This window comes from Elephantulus edwardii, unplaced genomic scaffold (assembly GCF_000299155.1).
Source record: "Elephantulus edwardii isolate Elephantulus edwardi_28Jun2011 unplaced genomic scaffold, EleEdw1.0 scaffold00593, whole genome shotgun sequence".
In the NCBI taxonomy this organism is placed as follows: Eukaryota; Metazoa; Chordata; class Mammalia; order Macroscelidea; family Macroscelididae; genus Elephantulus; species Elephantulus edwardii.
Window position 1 is genome coordinate 185,709 of NW_006400343.1, and position 10,749 is coordinate 196,457.

The 10,749-nt window shown below is 39.6% G+C and overlaps 1 protein-coding gene across 1 annotated transcript; it reads left to right on the top strand.

Moving 5' to 3' along the window:
- Window positions 1-4,191: 4,191 nt before the first annotated feature.
- Window positions 4,192-8,973, top strand: LOC102867567 (transmembrane gamma-carboxyglutamic acid protein 1-like; the record flags this gene model as incomplete). The annotated part of the gene is made up of 2 exons (XM_006903360.1): window positions 4,192-4,249; window positions 8,813-8,973. Coding segments are annotated over exons 1-2 (219 nt in total), but the record flags the coding sequence as incomplete, so codon positions are not given.
- Between the last annotated feature and the right edge of the window lie 1,776 nt (window positions 8,974-10,749).

Sequence of the window (10,749 nt, forward strand, 5' to 3'; positions counted from 1 at the left end):
AGGCAGTGTGATTGGCACAGGATAGAGCAGGTTTTAGGGTTGTTGTACATAGGGTTGCTATGAGTAGCAAGTGACTCGACGGCACATAACAACAACAATTACAACATTTTTTTAAAAAAATTTTAATTTGATTTTAAGAGAAAAATTACATTTTACCCCCTCTCCTTCCCCAAGTAGACTTTTAAAAAAAAAAATCCATTCATTGTTGAACAATTACCTTCCCTCTCCCACTCCTATTTTATTCTGGGTTGTTGTCGTACATATAATGCCTAATAATAGATTTGTTTTAAATAGTTCTTTCCTTCATCTGTTCCAATGCAATGTGCATTATCTATCTACTCTTATCCTATTCTCTTCTCAACCCCCAATGTCAGATCAGCATTGTAACAGTGGTGCTATGCAGTATTTGTTGTTTTTTGACTGAGATATTTCACTTAGAATAGTGTCCTCCAGGGACACCTATGTTGTGTACTGTTTAACACCTTCATTGCTTGTCAGTGCTGCATAGTATACCATTGTATGAATAAATATACCACAGTTTTTCTATCCATTCATTTGGTGATGGGGACTTGGGTTGTTTCCATCTCTTTGCTATTGTGAGCAATGCAGCAATAAACATGGATGTGCATATATCTGTTTGGATGGCAGTCCTGGTTTCTTTAGGATATATTCTCAGTAGTGGCATTGCTGAGTCAAATGGTATTTCTTTTTCCAACTTTTTGAGAAAGCACCAAACCACCATCCGTAGTGGTTGCACCATTTTACATTCCCACCAGCAGTGAATAAGGGTTCCAATCTCTTAACAACTTTGCCAGCATTTGTTGCTTACTGATCTTTTGAACTTTGCTATTGTTGCTGGGATGAAATACATTGTGCTTCATACAATCATTCCCACAATAATGTATGGGAATTTATTATTTATTATTATATTTTTACATAACATATAGCATCTATATTATATAATCCATAAATATTATGTAATATAGAATAGATTTATTATATTTTCTTATTTATTAATCCCATAATAATGTATGGGAATTTATTATTTATTATATAGGTTGAAAAAGTATGGAGATAGGACACATCCCTGTCATACACCCTTCCCAGTTTTGAACTATGCAGTGTTTCCTGGTCCAAGTATAGGTTTCACATTAGCACAATCAAGTGCTCTGGGATTCATATTCCTCTCAGAGCCACAGCTTGTTGTGATCCACACAATCAAATGCCTTTGCATAATCAATGAAACACAGATAGACATTCCTCTGGTACTCCCTGCTTTCAGCCAAGATCCCTCTAACATTAACTGCAATATCCCTAGTACCAGGACCCCTTCTAAACCCAGCCAACACTTCTGGCAGTTCTCTGTTGATGTGCTATTCCAGTCGTTTTTGGATAATCTTCAGCAGAATCTTGCATGCATGTGATATTGTTTGATAATTCCCACACTCTATTGGGCTACCTTTCTTTGGAATGGGAACAAATATAGATTCCTTCCAGTCAGTTGCTCAAGTGGCTTTCCTCCAAATTTCTTGGCACAACTTGGTGAGCACATCCAGGGCAGCATCTGTTCGTTGAAATACTTCAATTGGTATACTGTCTATTCCTGGGGCCTTATTTTTTGCCAATTCCTTCAAAGCAGCTTGAACTTCCTTCATCACCATAGGCTCTTGCTCATATGTCATTTCATGAAATTCTTCTGTGTTTGCCAATTCCTTTCAGTACAGTGACTCTGTATACTCTTTCCATCTTATTTTAATACTTCCTGGATCATTTAATGTGAGACAGATTTTCAATTTGATACAACTCTCAAAGAAGTGTTGTTGTTGTTGCTCTTGTTGTTATGTGCCATTGAGTCGCTTGCAACTCATAGGAGCCCTATTTACAAGAGCCCTAAACCCTGCTCTATCCTGTCCCAACCTTATTGTCTCTGACACACCTACCCCCATTATCCCAGTTACTGACTCGATCTGTCTCATCTAGAGTCTTCCTCTCTTGCATTGTCCCTCCACCCTCCCAAACATGATGTCCCTCTTCAAGGACCAGTCCCTCCTCATAATATGCCCAAAATATGTCAGAAGAAGCCTCAGTATCCTTGCCTCTAAGGAGCAGCCCGGTTTCACCCTTTCCAGGGCAAACCTGTTTGTTCTTTTCTGTCATCCCTAGTCATTGTCCAGCTCTCTGATGCATAACAAGTAATTGCAAAGATTATGGCCTGGATCAGGTGAACCTTAGTCTCCAGACTGATGTTGTTGCTCTTCAGTACTCTGGAGAGGTCCCTGACAACTGACTTTCCCAATGTAATTCATCTCTTGATTTCCTGGCTGCTGGTAACAAGAGTGTTGATTGTGGAGCTAAGTGAACTAAAACTGCTAACTATCTCAATCTCTTTACCATCCATACTGATGCTGCCAGTTGGCCCAGGGGTGAGAAGTTTTGTTTTCTTGATGTTGAGCTTCAATCCATATTGAAGGCTGCAGCCTTCTTCAGCAAGTGCTTCAGGTCCTCCTCAGTTTTGTCATCTTCATAAAGCAGGTTGTTGATGACTCTTCCTCTAATCCTGATGCCACATTACTCCTCATACAGCCCAACATCCCAGATGATCTGTTCTGCGTATAGATTGAAAAGGTATAGAGACAGAATACATCCCTGGTGTACACCCTTCCCGATTTTGAATCATGCAATGTCTCCTTCTGGTTTAGGTTTTTCTTTATTTATTTTAGTGGGAAAACTGTATGTTTCAAGTAATAGCATTGTTTTCTCCGATTATTTTTTAAGTTCTGTTTACTTGTCACATCATATTAATATCTGATTCAGGAATCATTTATATACCCTAGATCTGTAGACTAACTCATATTTGAGAAAGAATAGGAACAAAAAATGATCAACCTAATTTCACACCTTGCTACTTTATTCTTACAAGTCCTAAGATAAATCTTTGGAACCATGGAGCTGATTGGTGTTTTCAAAGTAGATAGTTTTATCCTATAGGCCGAAACTGCCATATCCTCACCCTTTACTGTTTGCCACTTTGAAAAAAAAAATTCTCTTTCTGGTATTCATTATCAGGATGAATAGAATTTCCAAATTACTTTGAGAAGGATTGGCAAGTACTAGTCTGCCACTTTGTGTTTCCTAATGTATGGCAGATAGAATTAGTCTAGTCTACAACAATATTGCTCCCATTAGTCAAATTCCTAAAGCATATGGTATCTCTTATTTTTCTGTGCTGTCAGATCGACTACAACCTGTAGGGACACTATGAATAATTGCTCTGAACCCTGCCCTTTCTTGAGCCAATCTCACTTTCTCTGACACACTTGCCCCCATTGCCACAGTCACTGGGGCAATCCGTCTCATCCAGGGTCTTCCTAATTGCCCAGATTTGGCAGAAGAGATGACACCTAGGTGATGGAGATAGACATGTTTATCCTGGAAAACAGAAGACCCATAAGCATCCAGTTAGTGTCTTCATATATTAGTTAGTTATATTGCATTGGGAAAGTTGGCTGTGAGGGACCTCTCAAGAGTACTGAAGAGCAACGATGTCAGGCTGGAGACCAAGGTGTCCCTGATCCGGGCTATAGTCTTCGCAATTATGTGCCATGCATCAGAGAGTTGGACAGTGAATAGGGCTGATAGAAAGAGGATTGATGCCTTTGAGCTGTGGTGCTGGAGAAGAGTGTTGAATATACCATGGACTGCTAGAACAAACAGGTGTGTCCTGGAGAGGGTGAAGCCAGAGTGTTCCCTGGAGTCAAGGATTCTGAAGCTTCGTCTGACATATTTTGGGCATGTTGCAGGGAGGGACTGGTCCTTGGAGAGGGACATCATGTTTGGCAGAGTGGAGGGGAGGCGAAGGAGAGGAAGACCTTTGGTGAGATGAATCGATTCTGTGACTGGACCAGTGGGAATAAGTGCGTTTGAGATGGCTAGGTTGGCACAGGATAGAACAGCATTTAGAGCTCTTGTACATAGGGTCGCTATGAGTCGCAAGCGACTCGATGGCACATAACAACAACAACATAGTATAGTTGGTGCATGCCATTCTCTACTTGCCAACTACTGAGTCCATTTCAACTCATAGGTTTCTGGGAACGTAAATCTTTGCAGGAAAAACTTCCTCCTCCCATGGAGAAGCTGGTACATTCAAACTGCTGACCTTTTGGTTGACAGTACAACATATACTGCGCCATGCCACCAGAATGCCTTATGGCATTCCAGAGGAATATAATAAGGGCAGTGCCTGGAAGTATATTGAGTACAATGTCTCTTGAAAAAGAAAAAAAAAGCTACATAATTAAATGTAGCTTATAGTTCATTCCTTTTCAAAAGGAGCTTTACAAACATATATTACATGTACAGTAAGAGACTTTCAAATTTGTTAATCCTAGTATTGTTAAATACTCTCTACAGAACTTTTTTCTAGAGAACTCAGATTAGGATGTTGGTTCCAAAGGTGGTGGCAGGACCAGCAACACCAGCATTAGTTGGTAACATATCAGAAAATGCATCTCCTTGGCCCCACTCCACCTCTATGGAATTAGAGAATTCATCACTGTGCTACTGAGATATAGATATATAGATTTATATTTAGATATAGATATAGATATAGATATATAAACAGTTACTGTTCTTGGGCCAGTGAATTCTTTCTTTTGCACTGTTCTTTGCAAAACATAAGCTTCCCCCTCCCCTTACACATTGAACTATCTGTAATATAAATTCTACTCTTTCAGAAGTTAATAAGATTAAGACTTTTCCCAGTTTCTCTGCATTAGCAGAGATTAAATGCTGCTGACATTATATTTATCTCTTCAGATAACCAAGATGTTTTTAGAAAATGTAGCTGAAGTATAATGTATTGTTGTTGTTGTTGTTGTTGTGTGCCACCAAATCAGAACGGTCCTATGGCTGACACTCCAATGGATTTTCAGAGGCAGGAAATCTCAGAGGAAGTGATTGTCCATCCTCCTATGAAGCAGCTGGTGGGTTTGAATGCCATACTTTTGTGTTGGCACAAAAATCCTTACCTTAATTCCTTGACACTGTGTTTATATCTAAAAATTTAAAAGTGCTTCATAAGTGAACATACAGCCATTGATTGATTTCTTTTTCTAGACATCAGAAGTCTGTTTGAATGCTTATATGATGAAAATTTACTGCTGTTGAGGGCTGAGGATGGGTGGTGGGGTGTGTGTGTGTATGTTAATCATAGGGTTGCATAATTCGATGGGTAGAGGAAGGAGTGAGTAAAAGAAATGGGAATGATTCAGTGTGGAAAACAGTGCATACTAGGTTAAATAAACCAGTAGAAAATAAAAATTTTATTTAAATTAAAAAAAAAATTCTCACTGCGGTCAAGTCACTTCTGACTCTTAGTAGACCTATGTTGTTGTTGTGTACCATCAAGTTGGAACCGACCCGTAGCTGATCCCCCAGAGGGTTTTCAGAGGTAGTTAATAGCACGGGAGGAAACTGCCCATTCTTCTTCCATGGAGCAGCTGGTGAATTTGAACTGCATGCCTTCAGGATTGCAGTGCAGTTTCTTGCCACTAGGCCACCAGAACAGCCCTATAGGACACTGTAAAACTGCTCCAAAGGATTCCAGTTTCTTTACAGAAACTGTCACTTCTTTTTCCTGCAAAGTGGCTGGTGGGTTTGTACCACTGACCTTCAGCTAGCAGCCAGACTAGCAACTGTGCAACAGGACTCCTTGTTTACACAACATGCCTTTATAAACCCTGCAGAAGAATTTAAGTTTTTGTATGACAAAACCGGATTATTTCGTTTAATAGAAAATAGAGTTGAATTACCTTGTATTCTTTAAAGAATCCAAATTAGCTTGATGACACTTAAACCAAGAGTGAAAACCAAGGTAAGGCTTTCAAAGTGTTTATCTCCCCCTATACCAAATTAAGTGAGCTCTGGTGGCCTAATGGCAAGAAGCTGCCCTGCACTCCCAAGGCATGTGGTTCAAATTCACCAGCCGCTCTGTGAGAGGATGGGCAGTCTCCTCCTGTGTGATTAATTGCAACTGAAAATCCACTGGAGGATCAGCTATGGGTCAGTCCCAAATTTATGGTGCACAATAACATACCAAATTAAGGGAACTCTGGTGCCGTAGGGATAAGGAGTTGCACTGCCAGCCCAAAGGCAGGCAGTTCTAATCCACCAGCTGCTCTGTGGGAGAAGTGAGACTTCAAACCTCTGAAAACCATCTGGAGGGTCAGCTATGAGTCCGTTTTTACTGGACAGCACACAGCAACCACCTATCAAAGTAACCTAAGTCACAGAATCATAGAATAGCAAACCATAAAATATATAAATTAATTTAAGTTCTAGGAAGAAAAAGGAAAAGGAGTTGCTGAGTTGGAATAGGACAATGGTGTTTGTCACTTCTGACTCTTAGTTGCCTTATGCTGTTGTTAGTGTACCATCAAGTCAGAACCGACCCATAGCTGACTCTCCAGTGGGTTTCCAGAGGCAGTTAATTGCAGCTAGCACCGAGGCAACTTTAACGATTGTGCAACCGGGCTCCTTGTTTACTCAGCATGTCTCTATAAATCCTGCAGAAGTATTGCCTTTTTCCTCAGAGCAGTGAAATGAAGTTGGCTATGTTAAAATGTCATAAATATGGCAGTGCACTTAAATCATAATTATTAGTGCTTCCTTGGAGTGATTTATGGCCAGATTTAACTTGGTGTTCCTGTTGTTTAGCCCCATCAAGTCAGCTCCAACTCACAGTGACCCTGTGTACAACAAAGTGAGACCTTGCCCAGTCATGCACTATATTCAGCCTCTGATAACTTTCTGAACTTACTCATTTTCCTCCCATAGTAGCATATTTCAACTGACATTCAAGAACTTATTCAGTCTCTGACTCAGCTGAATTAGTCACTGCTGAGCTGGAGTCCATTGTTGCAGCCACTGTGTTAATCCATCTGCTTGAGAGCCTTCCTTGTTTTTGTTGAGCCTGATGTAGTTTTCCAAAGACAGACTTCTCACCTGATAACATGCTCAAAGTATGTGAAACAAAGTCTCACCAGCCTCACTTCTAAGGAGCATACTGACTGCACTTTCTAAATTGATTTGTTCTTTTGACAGTCTGTGGTATATTTCTTATTATTCACCCACACCACAATCCAAAGGCATTGAATCTTCTTCATTTTTCATTATTCATTGTTGAATATGTGTATGAGACAATTGAAAATATCATGGTTTGGATCAGGTGCACCTGAGTCCTCAAAGTGTTATCTTTGCTCTTTAGTACTTTAAAGTGGTCCCTGGCAGCCTGTTTTCCCAGTGCAATATGTCTTCTGATTTCTTGACTACTTAGCTACTTGTAATTGTTTTGCCACCATTTCTTTTCACACTAGTAAAGTTTCTTTGGATTTCTATTATTAGTCTCACTCAAGTTTTATTTATGTATTTTTAATGAAGAAACAAGGGAACATCTAGAGGCTGGAATTTTATTTGATTGCTGTTGCCTGAAAGCATATTTCTCTTTCCTTCTCTAATTGCTGTCAAGTTGGAACTGTTGGAACTGAATCATAGCTGACCCTTCCTTCATTGAATTTCAGAAACTGTAAATCACACATGGAGGAGATTACCTTTCTCCCTTAGAGATGCTGATGGATTCAAACCCCAAAGTGACACAGTCTTGGGAATAGCAGCATAACTCCCCACAGATTCTGCCACCAGAGATCCTTGAGTATATATAAAAATCTGTGAATACAGTTAACATGTTGCTGCACACTTTTAAATAAAATATGATCTAGGATCCACAGTCAATGCCCATGAAAACAGCCAGAGTACTCCTTAGAAGCAAGGATGATGATAGCTTTTCCTCACATACTTTGGGCAGTCCCTGGAAAAAGAAGACATGCTTGAGAAAGTAGAGGGTCAATGAAAAAAAAAATTAAAAAAGAAGACCATCAATGAAATAGCTTGATTAAGGGGCTTTTTGGGGGGGGGGCAATTTTCTTTCTTTTTTTTTTTCCTCTTATTATACTAGCTTATTTAGAAAACTCAGATACACTATTTCTCACACCAGTTCTTTCTCATTCCCTAATCCTTCCATCAAATTGTGCAACCCCATGATTAATCCACCCCACCCCCATTGATCCTTACCCCTCCCCCCACCTTGGATCCTCATGCTCATGATACAATAATACAGTATTTGTCCTTATGGGACTGAGTTCACTCAGCGTAATGTTCTCCAGTCTCTCCAATTTAGGTAATAACTTACAAAATTATTGCTCCTGAAGGGGGGGGGTAAATTAATACTCCTGTGTGTTGTGTAGTATTCTATTGTGTGAACACCATAACGTATCAATCCACTCGATTGTAGCAATACAGTCACTTTAATCATCTTCCTTAAAGCACAGGAGAGAGTGAGAAGCCCATACAAGATAGGTAGGGCAGCACTGAACAACAGTGTAAATCACTATTATTATATTTAATATTTAATTATTTAATAAATATTAAAATATTTAATAAATATTAAAAATATTAAATATTTAGATTTAATGCCCATAGTTGACAGGAATGTCCTAAAATCTGAAATGTAGCATAGTTAATTATGTCACTGCTCATAGTCAGAACAACTTCTGCTGAAAAGATACACTCCCACAGTCAGGAAGATAGAAGGTGTGTTTGTTTGGAGCTGAGTGCTGCTTCATTGCTGGCTAAGGCAAAGAGGTTTACAATGTTGATTGTGCATGCTAAAGAACATCTTTGCCTTGAATATTCACTTCCCATGCGGATTTGTAAAAATTATATTTTAATGCTTATTCTTAATATCACTTTTCAGTTTTCCTCACGGGAGAAAAAGCCAACTCAGTGTTAAAACGCTACCGAAGAGCTAATGGATTTCTTGAAGAAATAAGACAGGGCAACATCGAACGTGAATGCAAAGAGGAAATCTGTACATTTGAAGAAGCAAGAGAAGCTTTTGAAGATAATGAAAAAACTGTAAGTATATGGCAAAAATGTTAAATTCTTAGGGCTTTGCCAAACATTTAGGTGCATATTTAATATCTGTATTCCCTAAAATGTACGCTCTGCTAATGATGAAATATTATCTTTTGAAAATCTATGAAAGTGGCATCTAACTAATGCTATAAGGGTGAGAGGGCTATGCTCACGTTTCCGTGTCTTTAAAGGCCTTGTTTCTGTAGACTGCTGCTGAGCATAGTTTTAGCATCTTGACATAAGGGAAGCATTTATTTCACCCAAGGCTGGAAAGTTATCGATAACGTTATTAACCCTCTCTGTCTAATCAGAAAGAAAAAAGGATGGCAAAAGCTAACAGATGCTGGCAATGCTCTAAAATATTTTACGTGTCTTACAAAGAAAAATCATGTCCAGACTTCCCTCCTCAACACTTGTGAGAATAATACTAGACTTCACTTCTCTATACTGTAGAGTGCATGCTGTCTATTTAAGGGAAGCAGGAATGAGAAAGCGCAAGACAATAATGTAAATTCCATAAACCTGCTGTACAATTGGAAATTGCATTACCAGAGATAACAGTTGTATAAAGGTCCATGCCTGCACATCAGAAGGACTGTTAGATCATGAAAAATAACAAGCCATCTCAGATATGGTAAAGAGAGAGCAAATACATTTCAAGAACAAAGGAAGCCGAAGAGCTTTAAAGAAAGAGTGGATTTGATCTCTTTTCAGGTATATAAGGATCCAGAGGTGAAAGCAAAGAGGTCAAGGAAAGCTGACCAAAAAGGCATGACTAATAGATTCCAGCATGCACAGCAAAGGCAAAAATCTGTTTAGAAATCGACAAGTTTCATTGATTTCTAAAATCTCTGAGTGGTATAAATGTTTAATGTATTCAGCTTCTAGGCCAAAGGTGCAAGTTCATCAAGAGAGGCCTTGGAAGAAAGGCCTGACTACTTTCAGGAACTCAGCTATTGAAAGCAGTTCTACAAGGTCACTATGATTCAGAACTGACTCAACAGCAACTGATGGTTTTAATCTTAAATTACACGGTGAAGCACAAGTTGCTGTTGTTGAGATGTGCTATTGAGTTGGCTCTGGCTTGTTGTACACAGACACAGCAGAAGAAAACCATGCCTAATCTGTGTTTCATTGATTATGCAAAGCCATTTGACTGTGTGGATCATAACAAACTGGCTGACTCTGAGAAGAATGGGAATACCAGAACACTTGATTGTGCTAACGAGAAACCTATACTTGGACCAAGAGGTAGTCATCAGAATGGAGCAAGGAAACACTGCATGGTTCAAAATTGGGAAGGGCGTATGCCAGGGATGTGACCTGTCTCCATACCTTTTCAACCTGTATGCAGAACAGATCATCCGGGAGGCTGGGCTCTATGAGGAGAAATGTGGCATCAGGATTGGTGGAAGATTCATCAACAATCTGTGTTATGCAGATGACATAACCCTGCTTGCTGAAACTGAGGAGAACCTGAAATGCTTGCTGCAGAAGATCAAGGACTGCAGCCTTCAATATGGATGAAGGCTCAATGTCAAGAAGACAAAGATTCTCACCACTGGACCAATTGGCAGCTTCATGATAGATGGTGAAGAGATTGAGAGTGTTAACAGCTTTAGTTTGCTTGGCTCCACGGTCAACACTCTTGGCACCAGCAGGCAGGAAATGAAAGGATGTATTGCGATGGGAAAGTCTGCTGTTAGGGACCTCTCCAAAGTACTGAAGAGCAATGGTGTCACTCTGGAGACTAAGGTGTGCCTGATACAGGCCATG